The sequence below is a fragment of the Platalea leucorodia genome, assembly GCF_965183815.1.
Source record: "Platalea leucorodia genome assembly, chromosome: Z".
Taxonomy (NCBI): Eukaryota; Metazoa; Chordata; class Aves; order Pelecaniformes; family Threskiornithidae; genus Platalea; species Platalea leucorodia.
In genome coordinates, this window is record NC_138858.1 from 83239530 (window position 1) to 83256262 (window position 16733).

Sequence of the window (16733 nt, forward strand, 5' to 3'; positions counted from 1 at the left end):
TCAGTGTTCTGAAGAAAGGTTTAATTTAAGCTTGATAAAATAATAATCTGAAACACTAGATTTCATTTAGAACCTAATCTCTATTGAATAATTTACCAAGGAATCTTACAGAAAATATGCCAAAAGATCTAGCCTATGTCCTTAAAGTTATATTGTTTTCTGACTCCCGTTGCAGTTCTATATACTTAAAAACTTCAGATTTCATCTCTGAAGATTCATCTTTGTATACATGTTACATCACTCTTTGGGAGAAACAATTTAGTTCAAAGAATTGACTGAGAAAGAAGCTTTTTGGGGCAGGAATGTATCAGAATACTGACCTGCTAAAGAAAAAGAGTAAAAATGGAAGAAACCAATAAATAGTGTACTCATTTGGGATGAAGGATAAGTTTCTTGGCAATTGAATGTTTGGGGTTTTGGTTTTCTCCCCCTTTTGTTTTTGAGATGTTCACAAGCTTTGTGAAAAGGTCAAACATGAAGTACAACACTAAGAAGATTGAAATATGTTTATTCTTGGTACTGTAATTTATTTTGAAATATCCTTAAGATAATTTGTCTCTCTTCTGGAAACTGGAGAGACAATTAACATGAGCTTTTAGATTTTAATTTTTTTTTAACGGAAAAATTTGCTTAGCTTGGTAATAATTTGTTTCCCAATTTCTTACATTTTTGTAAGAATGCAAGTGAGCTCCTACTCAGGACTCCTGTCTGATTTCTGTGTTGCTGGAAAAATTGAAGTCTGCTTGGTGCCATCGATTTACATAATGTGATCATTTCTTTGGATTGTCTAGTCAAAAATATTAAAGTTGTTTCAGCTTAAGTACTTCTTCACTTTTGCAAATGACTCTTGAGTGTAACAGGAAGGTTATATTATATGTTACAAATACTGTTAGCTCTTTTACCTAAATAAGTAATTTCTGACTGCTTTTAGAATTTGGATGTGAACAGACATAGTACTTCCCATTTTTGATATGACAGTGCATTAATGAATCTCCGTACTTTCAGAAAAACACAATCCTTAAAGGATAATACGAACAGTCTTGTAAAGACTTCTTTATTGTGTTAAACTACTGAAATGGTTTTGTAAGCTTTTTTCCTATTAGTTAGCACATTTTTAAATTGAGTATAAGGAGATACTTTGATTATTCCAAAGTAATTTCTTAACTTTTAATATGGATGCTAAACTAACTGTAAGAAAGTGACTAATTTTTGAAGGTGGTTGTTTTCTGCATTGTATAATCAAGTGCAGTTACTTGTTGCTAAAATATTTTAATACTTTGTTAAATTTATATAAGCCTGTCATAAAAGGTGCATGTCCTGCATGATACAACTAATAATGCTGTTGTGTCTACTAGTGCATTATTTCAGTTTTCCAGGACACTCAAAATTACCTTTTTTTGTTTTATTTCATTTAGTTCTGACAAATGTACTGGCTTTTTTTGTGAATCAGCACTTCCTTTAGAGTCTTAAAATACTGGTGTATCTGCAAATTTTGATGAAATATTCATTAGCTAAGATTTACTTACATGTTTATAGAGAGTTTGTAATACTGCATTTTGCTGAGTGTGGACACTGCTTTAAAAATCAAACATTACGCTAATTTCCTTTTTTTTAAAAAAAAAAAAGTCGGTAGCAAAGAATTTTTTTTATGTCAAGCTTCTTTTTTTTTATTAACAGGATTATTGCCATGTGTGGAGACTATTACATTGGTGGACGTCGGTTTGCTTCACTCTCGGACCTAATCGGTTATTACAGTCATGTGTCCTGTTTGCTGAAAGGGGAAAAGCTCTTGTTTCCTGTAGCACCTCCCGAGGCAAGTAGTAAAATTTTTATAGTAAATTCTAAGTGTCATTTACTTAAATGCTCGTAACTAATCACCATTCATAGTTTTCTCTGGAAAAAGCATTGTAGGAAGTTTCCTGTAGTTCTACATAGGCTCAGCATATATTGAAATATAAGGAATATAAAAATGCATTCTTACTGATACAAAGTAATGATTAAAAAAAAAAATTGCTGTTTAATGAAAATGTGTAGTGAGAAAGCTAGATGCCAGGTGTTGCGGTTATCTCCAAATGTAGTAATATCATTGTATGTAAACAGAGTTAAACAAGAAAATTTGCAGTTCTTTGCTAGTAAAGAGCATCATTGTAATATAACCTCTACTGTTTTGTGATATTTTGTGTATCTAACGACGGGTTCAAAATATGCATCCTGGAAATAACCAAGGTTTCTGAAAATGGGGCTTCTTTCACAAGCCCATCCTTAAAACAATATAATTAATTAAAATGAAACAAAACACTGCGTAATGCCCCTGTGGCCCGAAACAAGACCCAAAACCTAAATAAAGATGTTTCTGAATGTTAAACTTCTGGAAATTTCCACTCTAAGTGGACGGAAGTTTGAAAGTTTACTTTTATGGGAATTATTTTACTGGTAATTTATTTTGAAGATGATAAACATACATTATCTGTCATGCTAGAAGATGAAACAAAATGAGAGCTCTCGTAGCTAACTGTATGAATTATGCTTTTCTAGCTCTCGGTGGTTTTGAGCTTTGAAAATTTAAAACTGGCAAGGAGGATGTAAGTGACTGTTACCAGTCCTTTGCCTTGGAATAGTGTTAACGCTGGGGAGAAGGATTCTACACTAGAAAGAGGGAAAAGTCTTATCTTTGTTCTCTTCTCTGAAATTGTAGCCTGTGGAGGACAGAAGGAGAGTTCGAGCAATTCTACCTTACACCAAAGTGCCAGAAACTGATGAAATAAGGTATGTTTTAATAATAGTAGCAGTTGTGAAATTCTCAAGAGTATTTATAAATACTAATGATTTAAGTATGTGTTCATATGCAGATACTGTCCAGTTGCATCTTAGAATTAACACAGGGTAAAGGATGATGCCTCTCTGCTTTTTGTTTGAAATAGCAATAAGACTTTATTCTTGGTATGTTTGTTTGTATTAATTGTAAGGGAAGTTACATTAGGTTTATAGCAGTAAAATTAGTAATGTTAGTTTTGAAGTATGTTTTATAAAGCCCTGCATCTTTCTCCAAGAGGTTAAATTTCTGTATGAAAGAATTCTGTGCAGAAATGCCTAATGTGAGTGTGTGAAATAAATGAGCTAGGCTTTTTTTTCCTGAACTGCCACAGAACTAACTAATCAGCAGATAAATAGTTCAAGCCAAACCAATTCTGACCATTAGAAAAAGAATGTGAGCATTGACTACTCATATATGGAAGAATAGAGTATTTAATGCCTTCTTTGAAATAAGAAAAAAGGAGCAATGTTAAAAAAGCTTTGCCTTAATGTTCTAGTATTCATTTTCTTACCTGTGCTTAGAAACTTGACGACTATTTTTTCTAAGTTCTCTTTACTTCTTTATCCATAAAATCATAGAATGATTCATCCAAGAATGATTCTCCCTTCCCTTCTCATCCTTTCCTCATTTTGGAAAGAGTCTGTATTGAACAAATGATACTTTCAAATGTGTAATCTCCCATGATTTTAAGACCTTAAAAAAAAAACTGAATTGCAGGCCCCTCTCTCATATTCTCATACTTTTCCATTAACTGTTACACACTTCCTTTCTAACATTGGTACCTCAATGATTTCTTAGGGATTGGCTGTTGTCCCCACTTTTCTTGCATTTTCATGAGATGCTATGTGGAAAGGAAACAAAACCAATGGTCTCATCCAGTAGAAGAGCATGTGCTGGTTACTTGGAATTGGTACTGCTTTCCTGAGATGTCAGAATTATTTTTTTCAGGTGGAAAATTAGGAGGATTTAAGAGAGATTCATAGTGGTTTCTAATCTCTCTAATGAGGCAGTCTTGGTTTCATAAGTTGATTTAACACACCAAGTTGGGAATTAGCTTGTTCTTGGGAGTATTAGACTAAGATATAGAGATAGGTATATAAGAGTTTTATATCCTCATCGGGATAGAAGTTTATCCCAAGGCTCACAGTCCAGTCATATCTGACCTCTTTAAAGAATGCTGTGAGGATATTTGTCTTGGAGATTATGTTTTTCTAAGCAGATGAGAAGACAGGGAATGGACTTCTAACTGCATATTGCAAGTAAGGCTTCCTACTATGTGTAAGAATAAAAAGATAAATTGAGTCCATTAAGTGGCTTATTGCACCTACCAACTTAAGAGGAAAAAGCATTTTATTACTTTGCTATCATAAGAAAAATTATGGAAAGTTATACCTTTTCTCCCTCTTTTAGGATACAGGAAAATGCAAAGTTCTGTGCTTGGGTTTTGAGATCCACATGGCTAAAATAGTTCTGTTCATGGCATAGCTGGGACCAAAATTCTCAGTTTGTTCTAGGTCAAATTAATAGGATCTTCAAGACTTTATGCATTTCAGAGAATCTTGACTTAAAATTTTAGTATCATAGTTAATATTTAGGAAGTTTGAAGTATTACAGGATTAATTTCAGCCTGTGTTCCATGCAGTAATTTAATGTATAGTTCTTTGTAATAGAGTTGATGGAGGGTGCTCTTGCTGTCTGTCACCCATTCTTAGGATTTAGGTTCATTAGCAGCTGAATTTATTCTGTGTTTTCAATAGTAGTTTGTTGGTTTTTGTTCTTTAATTCTTGCTGTTTGCTTTGTGCTCGAGTTAATGCCTTTTCTGTTAGCTTACTTCAAATGAGAGAAGTGCCATAGAAATTTCCTATGTAATTTTGGTCTGAAATAGTAGTTAATGAGCTTCAATACTTTATTGCTATTTCCTGTACCCTGATGTATCAACAAACTTGATTGAGAAGTCTTGCTGTGCTACAGTGAAAGGTTTTCATATGATCTGAGTTGGAGATAACACTGAAGGAGTAACTTGCACTAACCTTCCAGAAATGAAACTCCCTCAGGCATGTTAATGCTTCTTATTCATGTTTGTCTTGTAGCTAATTGCATGGCTTCTCTGGTAACTGTTCTGTACTCTCTTTGTAGTACTTGTCTTCATATGTGAGAACATAAAGAATAGGTTTTCCCTGAGCTTTTATTATACAAGATTAGTTTTTGATGAAAGGAGTATTATTTTCTTGTAGACTATTAAGGGTATCTCTGGTTATTTTACTTGTGTTTTGTATTTGATCCCTCTTGATAAAAGAACAATATTACTATCTTTTAATATTGTTGTGGTGTTATTTTTGTTTTATACATCCTTAGCAGACTTTGAAGTTGACAGAACTGAAGTATGTATTAGATACTAAACATAAATCAAAAGTATAAATACTCATATATAGTAGCCACTTAACTGTGAGGAAAAACACATGATGTGCTCAGCGTATCAATTAATGCGTTTTTCACAAACAGGTTTTCTCAAATATTTTGTGGAAATTATACTCAAGAATTCATTGTGTTCATTAAACTATATACTATGATTGTATCTCTGATTTAAATCTTGCTGTAACCCTCTTCAGTTTCCTTAAAGGAGACATGTTTATTGTCCATAATGAATTGGAAGATGGCTGGATGTGGGTTACAAACCTACGGACAGATGAGCAAGGTCTTATTGTAGAAGACCTGGTAGAAGAAGTGGTAAGTAATTTTTATATTCAAATTTCTTAAATGAATGAGATTTTTTTGCTGAAATAATACTAAAATAAACCAAATCTAGTGACATTTAATTGCCTGTTTTCTAGTTATCTACTTTCTAAACCTAGTAATTGGATCTACTTGTTTTAAAATAGTATAACAAACCTTTAAGCCTAATTCAGTATCAAAAATGTGCATATTTACGTGTTGTCCAAAGAGAAGTACAAATGAATGCTACTGTAAATTTACTAGGCAGTTTCCTAAACTCAACTGTCCCGGTAAAGAATCTGCTACTCATTTTATTGCATTTCTTTTTTATATTTGCCATGAAATGTTCACAAACTGTACAGAATGTAATTTTACATTGTGGTAGGTCTTTCCGTTTTTAAGGATGCAGTGTCAGTTAAAAATGCATTGGTGAGCTAATTATACCTAGAAGGCTAGTGTGGGCTCAGGAAACTAACCAGGTGACCTGCAGATAATTCAGTTACTGTAGAGGAACAGATGGTTTAATATACTTTAGAAAACCAAAAAACAAAAAAAAAATTTTTTAACAAGCTCAGCATTGCTTTGGAGTCAAATATTATCAAATATTTTTGATAATATTTTCCTGCACAGTACATGTGTTTTGCTAATAGTAGTGTTACCTGCAGATGCTTCTCACAGATCTGTGTCAGGATGTGAATGGCTAAATTGAAGCGGCGGTACTAGACTATTTAGCTGCAGACTGATATCAGTGGTTAAGTTAACCTTAGGAAAGCTGAGATTTTAAAGTTACGACCTCTAAAGAAGGACTTGAAACACGACAGAAGCAATCCTCTGAAATAACATATTTTGGCTGAATTTCCACTTAGTGAATGAAGAGGAAAACTTCTTTTCATAGAAGCACAATAAGCCCTGTAGTTCAAAAATGTCTCAGACTTCTTAATGTTTTTTTCTACAGAAGGTCTTAACCAATGAAGGTTTTTTGTTTGTTTTTTTTTTTTTTTTTTTTGACTGAGCTGTACTGTTGTCATGCACTAAATATGTTAATTTTCTCATTAGGGAAGAGAAGAAGATCCACATGAAGGCAAAATGTAAGGATTTCTGTTTTGTTATTAAAAGCAATCATAACTGTTTGTAAACTTCAGCTATGAGATTTCCCAACTTTTGGGAAGGTGAACCAGAGAGATTTATTTTTTCATCTGAAGACTTTTTTTCTATACTAGCTGCTGCAGATGCACGGATAATTAAACTGAGTCCTGTAATAGGTATGCCTATTGCTGATGGGTTTTGCGGTGTTAAAATCTTAGATGAGTCCCTGTATGATCACTTTCAGCCAAAATATGCACAATGGAGTATTTCTTGAACATAGTGTTTGCCTTAAAGGTAACCTTTTTTCAGATCTGTGCAACTCTAAATGCTGGAGAAAGAGCAAAGTACTATTAGAAAAATTATAGTGTGATAGTTACAGCTTGTCTCTGTTAGCTTCACATAATAACATTAAGCTTTAAAGAGAAAGCTGGAGGACTACAAGATTTGTTCTATTTGCTTAAATACTTAAATTTTTTTAAAGATTGAATACAATTTAGAATCAACAATATATTGATATGACAAGCTGTTGATAGATTATTTTCAGTAGTGAAGATGAGTGGCAAAAGAAAGTTCCAAAAAATGTCTAGTGGTCTGTTTATTTCATGTGTCCTCCATTTGCTTGCCATATTTGCACCTGCTGCTTTTTCTCTGTTGCCCAGTTTGTGGTCTCCAAGAGGCTGATGGCTGAAGGAGGCATTTCTTCTTAATAGGAGAAAGAAAATCACTGGTGTATTTGTTGTTCGTTTACTGTTTGCTAGTGTTCTGCTAGTCAATCTGGCAGTAGGAATGCCTTCAAATGTAGGATTTATTTATTTATTTATTTGTGAAGTAGTTCGTAGCAGATGCTTGGAGCTTTGATACTGTCTGTCCACAGCTTTTTCTGCCACTTGGAGGAATCGTAGGGAGACAGTGATTCCTTCAAACATTCCAGTAGCCAGAAATTATCCTCTAAAGGTAGTATAGAAAGAAAGTTAGAACTAGAGCTCTTTTCTGATACGTGAAAAGACCGTATTTTTAGCTTTCCTTTAAAAGACAGAATAAACTATTAAGTTGTGGCATGTCAAGCTGTTCTGTGTGGTCGTAAGTATCAGGCTGAGACTGGACAGAGGCTGCTGAACTTTGGGACACTGCTCTGACACAAGACTCTGGGAGCGTACAAGGTACTATCAGCAGTCCTGGCTAACCAGGGAGATCCCAGTTGACTGGAGGTTAGCAAATGTGACGTCCATCTACAAGAAGGGCTGGAAGGAGGAACCGGGGAACTACAGGCCTGTCAGCCTGACCTCGGTGCCGCAGAAGGTTGTGGAGCAGATCATCCTGAGTGCCATCACATGGCATGTACAGGAAAACCAGGTGATGAGGCCCAGTCAGCATGGGTTTATGAAAGGCAGGTCCTGCTTGACTAACCTGATCTTCTACGACAAGGTGACCTGTTTGGTGGATGAGCAAAAGGCTGTAGATATTGTCTACATGGACTTTAGTAAGGCCTTTGACATGGTTTCCCACAGTATTCTCTTCGAGAAACCAGCTGCTCATGGTTTGGAGGAGTGTACTCTTTGCTGGGTAAAAAACTGGCTGGATGGCCAGGCCCAAAGAGTGGTGGTAAAGAGTTAAATCCACTTGGCAGCTGGTCACAAGTGTTGTTACCCAGGCTCAATACTGGGGCTAGTTCTGTTTAATGTCTTTAATATCAAGAATCTGGATGAGGGGATTGAGTGCACCCTCAGTAAATTTTCAGATGACACTAAGTTGGGTGGAAGTGTCGACCTGCTGGAGGGTAGGAAGGCCCTGCAGAGGGATCTGGACAGGCTGGATCGTTGGGCTGGGGCCAACTGTATGAGATTCAACAAGGCCAAGTGCCGGGTCCTGCACTTGAGTCACAACAACCCCATGCAACGCTACAGGCTTGGGGAGGAGTGGCTGGAGAGCTGCCTGGCTGAAAAGGACCTGGGGGTGTTGGTTGACAGCCGCCTGACCATGAGCCAGCAGTGTGCTCAGGTGGCCAAGAGGGCCAATGGCATCCTGGCCTGTATCAAGAATAGTGTGGCCAGCAGGAGCAGGGAGGTGATAGTGCCCCTGTACTCGGCACTGGTGAGGCCACACCTCGAGTACTGTGTTCAGTGTTAGGCCTCTCACTACAAGAAGGACATTGAGGTGCTGGAGCGTGTCCAGAGGAGGGCAACGAAGTTGGTGAAGGGTCTAGAGCACAAGTCTTATGAGGAGCGGCTGAGGGAGCTGGGGTTGTTTAGTCTGGAGAAGAGGAGGCTGAGGGGAGACCTTATTGCTCTCTACAACTACCTGAAGGGAGGTTGTAGTGAGGTGGGGGTCGGTCTCTTCTCCCAAGTAACAAGGGATAGGACGAGAGGAAACAGCCTCAAGTTGCGCCGGGGCAGGTTTAGGTTGGATATTAGGAAAAACTTCTTCACCAAAAGGGTGGTCAAGCATTGGAAGAGGCTGCCCAGGGAAGTGGTTGAGTCCCCATCCCTGGAGGTATTTAAAAGACGGGTAGATGTGGTGCTTAGGGACATGGTTTAGTGGCGGACTTGGCAGTGCTAGGTTAAGGGTTGGACTCCGATGATCTAGAAGGTCTTTTCTGAGCTAAACGATTCTATAATTCTGTAAGGTGTGAGATCAAAGTAGTTTGCATTCAGTAGTCAAACAAAGCTAGGTTTTATTTCCACACCTAGCAAAATTCAGTTGTTCTATACTGTATTTAATCTCCTTGTTTGAGCTGTGGATTTCATGATTCAAGTAAATCGCTGTATGAGACTGCCTTCAAATAATGCTTATCAAATTATATACCATCTAGACAATTCATTTTCATCTCTAATACAGCTGGATTTGAACATCAGCTCCAAATGTTGGACACTTTTACTGAAATTAATTTATTAATATACCTGTTAATGTTAGGTTTTTTCATGCTGTTGGTAGAACAGAATCATTAAGTAGCGTAATCATTGATTATCTCACATATATGTATTAGGTCTTTTTAAATAAAGATCAATTCTTAGGTGCCAGAGCCTTGGATGTCACCACAGCCAAAAAAGAGAGCTGGTAGTCTTGCTTTCTAATTTTTCTCTTCATCTTTGTTAAGATGGTTCCATGGGAAGATCTCCAAACAAGAGGCTTACAATTTGCTGATGACAGGTACTTGTATTTCTGATTGAAATACACTCATAGTGAAATGGCACAAAAGTGATCCTATTCGTATTAAACTGTAGCAAAACTTCCTTTTATGTGTGAACATATGAGTGTCTCAATCTGACCAGCTGCTGTGGTTGTTACCTCAGTAGAATACTACGCTGGAAGAAAACTGTTGTGGCTATGGGTATTGAGTATGTTCTCAAGTACAGTTAATTTAATAATTTTTGATGGAAATATTTTTTAAATTAATATATGTGTAATAAATTATTTTACTTATTGATGTCTTCATCAAAATTCTGTGGAGAATATGCTTTTATATAAAAAAAAATACTACAAACTTTTTTAGCCTTTTCATAGAGCAAATATTTCTTTAAATGAAAACGTGAAATTTCTGATCCATATTGTTAAATAGCATACTTTAAATATTAGAATAGAAATTGTTAATTTTTGAAAACATGCTGTCAAACTTTTTTTTGTATGCTCTTGTAAAGAGGTGACAAAGATGTGGCTAGATTGCCAGCTACAGCTAAACCATTTTGCATTAATTTTGGCAGTTTAGTACTAGTTCATGTAGTTTGAGATCACTGTTGAAACTTACCTTATAGACTTTGTATTTCTTCAAGTGTGCAATTCTTGCTAATTTAAGTGGAAATAGATTTGATAAGGGCTCATATATAACACTGAGAAAAGTAACACAATTATGATGTCTTTCCAGTTGGTCAGGTGTGCAGTTTTCTTGTGAGGCCTTCAGATAATACACCTGGTGATTATTCACTTTACTTTCGGACCAGTGAAAATATTCAGCGTTTCAAAATATGTCCAACGTCAAACAATCAGTTTATGATGGGAGGCAGATACTATAATAGGTAAGTTTTAATGGTAAAAGGAATTGTGCATATTTTATATTTGTGTAAAGAATTTGTATAACTTGCTCCTGATAATTATTTACTGCTATGATTATAAGACTGTAGTTTCCTTAATGGTATACTAATAATTTTACCTAATTTGCCTAGTAGTTACTTGTAACTGACCAAGTTGTTAAAGCTTGCAGAAGTTTTAACAACTTGCCTAATGCTTGCCTAAGCGTAGCTTGTTTCTTTGGAAGTATTGTCCTTCTTCTGCAGACCAGTTTCTTCACACTATAAATTGTGGATTGTATGGATCATATGTGGATCTGTAATTAAGAGAATGATGTGTTGTCTTGGAAGCTAGTACTTGTATTCTTGTCTATTTGAGAAGAGAAAATAAAAATGTTAATTTTATCTGAGACATTCAATACGGTTTTCAAATAATAGAAATGGGTATTTATAGGAACGGGGAAAAATACGTTCATTGTTGGAAAAAGTAATTAAATTGCATTGTTAATGTGTGAGTGATACTTGGGTCAGAAGTACAGATCACTTCATTTAGAGTGAGCAAACTTGGGATGCATTTGTTTTGCCATTTACCAATGGCAAAAAATAGTAATTTGTACAAAAAGGAAAAGAAATAACAAGAGCTATGTTTCCCCTTTTGTGGGAGAAGCTATCAATACATCTTTGTATCCATTGTTGAAAATCTTGTTTTTAGAGTTGTAGATGCAAGACTTCACAGTAGTGAAAACTCACCTCCCTCTTTCAACAGAGGCCATTGCCTGCCTCACATCAGCACTTTTCCAGACTTGCTTACCTAGAACCAGGGCATTCTTCATCCACATAGAGAATTTCTCTCACTTCCAGCTTGGCTTCTGAGTGGTTAGAATCCAGCAGCTGGTGTGTCTGAGAAAATGTCGAGGTCTCCTAACTAAGAAGTTCAGTGGAGTTTTTCATATGACTTCAAATGGACGATGGTGTAAGGCTAAACAATTGGAACCATGTGAACCTATGCATATCCCACAGCCAGGCTGCTTGAATACCTTCTACATTAATCAGTCTGGCCTCCAGACATCCTAATTGAAAACCAAGCTAGCTGCAGTGTCAGCCTTTCATGAAGGTAAATGCTCTTTTGACCATTCTCTAGTTACATGGCTTATTAGGAGGATGATAGGCTGGGAGACCCCACTCTAGGTAATATCAAGCTAACTAGCAAATTAGTGGGATATTTATTAGTCTCAAATGATTTTGCAGCGTTAAATAGTATACCTTCAGAAAGTCACTACATTAAGTTGTTACTTTACTTTAGAATACAGTGCTGGATTCACTTGAGGCGTGTATATGAATTACATTTATCTGAAGAAGATTCTTTCCATGGTATTGAACAGAAAACAGGATTGTAAAGTTAAGCAGCACTAAGTTACGAGAAAATGCTTTTAAATTTTTTTTTTAATATTTTGGTACCTAGTTTGCAGAGATCTTCCTCAGTGTGCACAAGAATCTGCGTAGCTTTAAAAGGCTTCATTTTTGTTGCATGTTTTGGAGAATTACTACCATACTAGGCTCACATTCAGTCCAACCTAGTACGTGCTGCAAGTTGCTAAACTTCCTGGCAGTTCAAACATCTAATGAAGTACGCAATGCAAGATAATAGGACCGGAAGATGAAGATGGTAACTGCCCAAATTCTGTAATGTAAGATCTACTGCAGAGGGCAATAAATAAGGAGCAGGAAAGAGGGAATAACTTTGTGGGCTTTTTAATTCTTGTGTTAGTTCTTTTAATGGGGACACTGTAAGAAAGAAATCTTTACATTTATGAAGACTAATGTGGTTTTGTTGTATGGAATAATTGGAAGTGAAAAACAACAAACAGGGCATTGAATCCAGAACAGAGATAAACAAAGCATGAATTTATGCAAGATAGTGAAACTATTTGTAAGCATTTCTTGGTGCAGAGAGTTCTGTCTTTGCAGCTTATCTAAAAATGTAGTGCTTGTCTTCAAGGTGAGAATTGCAGATTTTGAGGAGTGCTGCTTCTTGTTTAAATGCATCTGTTCAACAGTCTCCATTAACTATAAGCTTTTTATATATAAGCTATTTCAATAAATGCTCTCAAGGAATCTCATTTGAAATCTGATACTAGTATTAGACTAGATCTTTACAAAATTGTCCTTGGTAGTAGAGTACTCTTAATATTCTCTTACAGTTTTTGTGATTGTAATTGGGGTAAAAGATAAAATGAAAGCAATCTGCTCTTTGTCTGCAGAGTATTGATTACAGTTATAGTCTTAATAAATTATTGACCAAGATTTTCCACACAAAGGTAAGAAGCTAAAAAATAGTAAGGAAACACAAAATGGAAGAAGCTTGATTTATTTCTTGGATATTTTGACTATCCAGGTGTGGGACTGGAACCATGATAACCTATATAAACAACAGTATGTCTGCTTGTATTCCAGAAGAAGTTACTCCAGGTGATCATAGGGAAAGAGGTCCTGGGTACATCTCAGGACTCTCGTAATCTGTGCTGCATAGGAAGACTTACTTTTTCCACCAACCTGTTCCTTTTGCATGTGCTCCCACCACTCTGTATGAAAATTGCTTAAAATTTCTGTCATGAGTATGACCAACGGGCTGCGTTTGCAGACTGTCATACAGAGATCTGCTTTCATGATGTCGTTCTCTTGTATCAGAGGTTGGCAGAACAACCAACCTGTAGTCTCTTAGCTGTCCACTTGAAGGTCCCAATGTATAGCACCTATGTTGCATATATAGTGTGGGAATTATGTTGACTGTGTAAAAAAGGAGTATTTTCCCATGGACTTCAGTAAAGCATTTAAATTTTGTGGATCTTTCTGTTTATTCCATGGATAACAAATTACTCCATTAGTCATCTTTCTACATTTTCATGGAAAAATTGGCAAAGCTGTTTCTTGGTTGTTGTACGGAGTCTGACTGGGGTGGAGTTAATTTTCTTTACAGCAGCCAGTATGGTGCCATGATTCAGATTTGTGGCTAAAACAGTGTTGATAACACACCAGTGTTTAGGCTCTTGTTGAGCAGTGCTTGCACAGTGTTGATGATTTCGCTGCTTTCCAGAGACCCAAATTGACTAAAGAGATATGCTCAGCAATAAAAGCCGGAGGGGATGCTTTGTCTTCCAAGGTCAGTGTTGCTCATGCTGTCTGAACATCAGTCTGCTTGTGAGAGGTGGTGAGTGATTGCTTTTGCATCACTTCCCCCCTTCCCCCTCCCTTCACTTATTAAACTGTCTTTATCTTGACCCATGAGTTTTGTCACATTTGCTTTTCCTGTTTTCTGTCCTGTCCAGAGGGCAGGGAATGAGCAAGAACTGCAGGGTGTCTAGCTGCTGGCTGGGGTCACCCCTCCCTAGGTCTTTTAATGTCCCCCTCTTCCTCCTCCTTTTCTTGAGCTTTTATTGCTAAGCATGACATTATGTGGCAGGGAATATCCCTTTGGCTGGTTTAGGCCAGCTGTCCTGCTGTGTCTGCTCCCAGCTCCTTGCCCACTTGTGCTACTTGCAGGATGGGCGCAGGGGAGCAGAGTGGGGAAAAAGGAAAGCCTCAACCCTACAAGTATGGCTCAGCAATAGTCAACACACTGGTGTGCTATCAACACAGCATTTCAGTCGCACATCTAAAACACAGCACTGCATGGGCTGCTATGAAGAAAATTAACTCCAAGACAGACCTTGTACAGTCGTGATTTTAGTAATTGTGTCATGAGATCTCAGTCTGACGATGTGCAATTACTGGTGTATGGCTTTTACTATGAGGGTGATTGAACACTGGAACAAGTTACCCAGAAAGGTACGGAGTCTCCATCCTTGGAGATGTTCAGGATGTAACTGAACAAGGGCCAGAGCAACTTGCCATCGTTGACCCTGCGTTGAGCAGAGGGCTTGGGCTAGGTGGTCTCCAGAAGCGCTTTCTGTGCTCAGCCGTTCTGTGAATAACTTCCATATGTGGTGGTCGGAGGCTGTCTTGGGCTCAGCAACCATGAAATGATAGAGTTTTCAATTCTAGGAGAGGTAAGGAAGGGAGTCAGCAAGACCGCTACCGTGAACCTTAGAAGGGTGGACTTTGGGCTGTTCAGGAGTCTGGTTAACAAAGTCCATTGGGAGGCAGTCCTGAAAGGCGCAGGAGCAGGCCGTCCCCATGTGCCACAAGTTGAGCAGGCGGGGGAGAAGACCGGCCTGGCTGAACAGAGAGCTTTGGCTGGAACTCAGGAAAAAAAGGAGAGCCCACCACCTTTGGAAGAAGGGGCAAGCAACTCAGGGGGATTACAAGGATGTTGTGAGGTTATGCAGGGAGAAGATCAGAAAGGCGAAGGCCCAGCTGGAACTTAAACTGGCCACCGCTGTTAAAGACAACAAAAAAGCTTTTATAAATACATCAGTGACAAAAGGAGGGCCAGGGAGACTCTCCCTCCTTTGTTGGATGCAGAAGGTAACCTTGCCACGAAGGATGAGGAGAAGGCAGAGGTACTTAATGCCTTCTTTGCCTCAGTCTTTAATAGCCAAGCTAGTCATCCTCGGGGTTTTCAGGCCCCTGAGCTGGGAGATGGAGATAGGATGCAGAGTGAAGTCCCAATTGTCGAAGAGGTGGCAGTCACCGACCTGCTCCTCCACCTGGATGCACACAAGTCCATGGGGCCAGATGGGATCCACCTGAGGATACTGAGGGAGCTGGCAGAGGAGCTTGCCAAGGCACTCTCCATCATTTATCAGCAGTCCTGGTCAACCGGGGAGGTCCCAGGTGAATGGAAGTTAGCAAATGTGACGCCCCTCTACAAGAAGGGTCGGAAGGAGGATCCCGGGAAGTACAGGCCTGTCAGCCTGACCTCGGTGCCGGGGAAGGTCATGGAGCAGGTCATCTTGAGTGCCATTATGCAGCACGTGCAGGACAACCGAGGGATCAGGCTCAGCCAGCATGGGTTTATGAAAGGGAGATGCTGTTTCACTAACCTGGTCTCCTTCTGTGACAAGGTGACCCGCTTAGTGGATGAGGGGAAGGCTGTGGATGTTGTCTACTTGGACTTTAGTAAGGCCTTTGAGACTGTCTCCCACAGCATTCTCCTGGAGAAGCTGGCTGCTCACAGTTTGGATAAGTGCACTCTGCGCTGGGTTAAAGACTGGCTGGACGGCCAAGCCCAGAGAGTGGTGGTGAATGGAGTCAAACGCAGTTGGCGGCCGGTCACGAGTGGTGTTCCCCAGGGCTCAGTGTTGGGGCCAGTCCTGTTCAATATCTTCATTGATGATCTGGATGAGGGGATTGAGTGCCCCCTCCGTAAGTTTGCAGACGACACCAAGTTGGGTGGAAGTATTGATCTGCTGGAGGATAGGAAGGCCCTGCAGAGGGACCTGGACAGGCTGGATCACTGGGCCCAGGCCAACTGTATGAGGTTCAAGAAGGCTAAGTGCCGGGTCCTGCATTTTGGTCACAACAACCCCATGCAATGCTACAGGCTTGGGGAGGAGTGGCTGGAGAGCTGCCTGGCTGAAAAGGACCTGGGGGTGTTGGTTGACAGCCGCCTGACCATGAGCCAGCAGTGTGCCCAGGTGGCCAAGAGGGCCAATGGCATCCTGGCCTGTATCAGGAATAGTGTGGCCAGCAGGACCAGGGAGGTGATAGTGCCCCTGTACTCGGCACTGAGGAGGCCACACCTCGAGTACTGTGTTCAGTTTTGGGCCCCTCACTACAAGAAGGAAATCGAGGTGCTGGAGTGTGTCCAGAGGAGGGCAACGAAGCTGGTGAAGGGTCTAGAGCACAAGTCTTATGAGGAGTGGCTGAGGGAGCTGGGGTTGTTTAGCCTGGAGAAGAGGAGGCTGAGGGGAGACCTTATTGCTCTCTACAACTACCTGAAAGGAGGTTGTAGCGAGGTGGGGGTCGGTCCCTTCTCCCTAGTAACGAGTGATAGGATGAGAGGAAACAGCCTCAAGCTGCGCCAGGGGAAGTTTAGGTTGGATATTAGGAAAAACTTCTTCACCGAAAGGGTGGTCAAGCATTGGAACAGGCTGCCCAGGGAAGTGGTTGAGTCCCCATCCCTGGAGGTATTGAAAGAACGGACAGACGTGGTGCTCGAGGACATGGTGTAGATGGA

At 39.1% G+C, this 16733-nt stretch overlaps 1 protein-coding gene across 2 annotated transcripts in view; it reads left to right on the top strand.

Annotated features, from left to right (window-relative positions):
- The window catches only part of RASA1 (RAS p21 protein activator 1), a gene marked incomplete at its 5' end in the record, with an annotated part of 69630 nt that overhangs the window by 18891 nt on the left and 34006 nt on the right, over nucleotides 1-16733 (top strand). For both annotated transcript variants that reach the window (XM_082336910.1, XM_082336911.1), the window contains 6 exons: nucleotides 1678-1813; nucleotides 2696-2766; nucleotides 5426-5543; nucleotides 6585-6616; nucleotides 9709-9761; nucleotides 10474-10624. In XM_082336910.1, the coding sequence (XP_082193036.1) occupies nucleotides 1678-1813; nucleotides 2696-2766; nucleotides 5426-5543; nucleotides 6585-6616; nucleotides 9709-9761; nucleotides 10474-10624 (561 nt within the window). The remainder of the gene's footprint in view (nucleotides 1-1677; nucleotides 1814-2695; nucleotides 2767-5425; nucleotides 5544-6584; nucleotides 6617-9708; nucleotides 9762-10473; nucleotides 10625-16733) is intronic.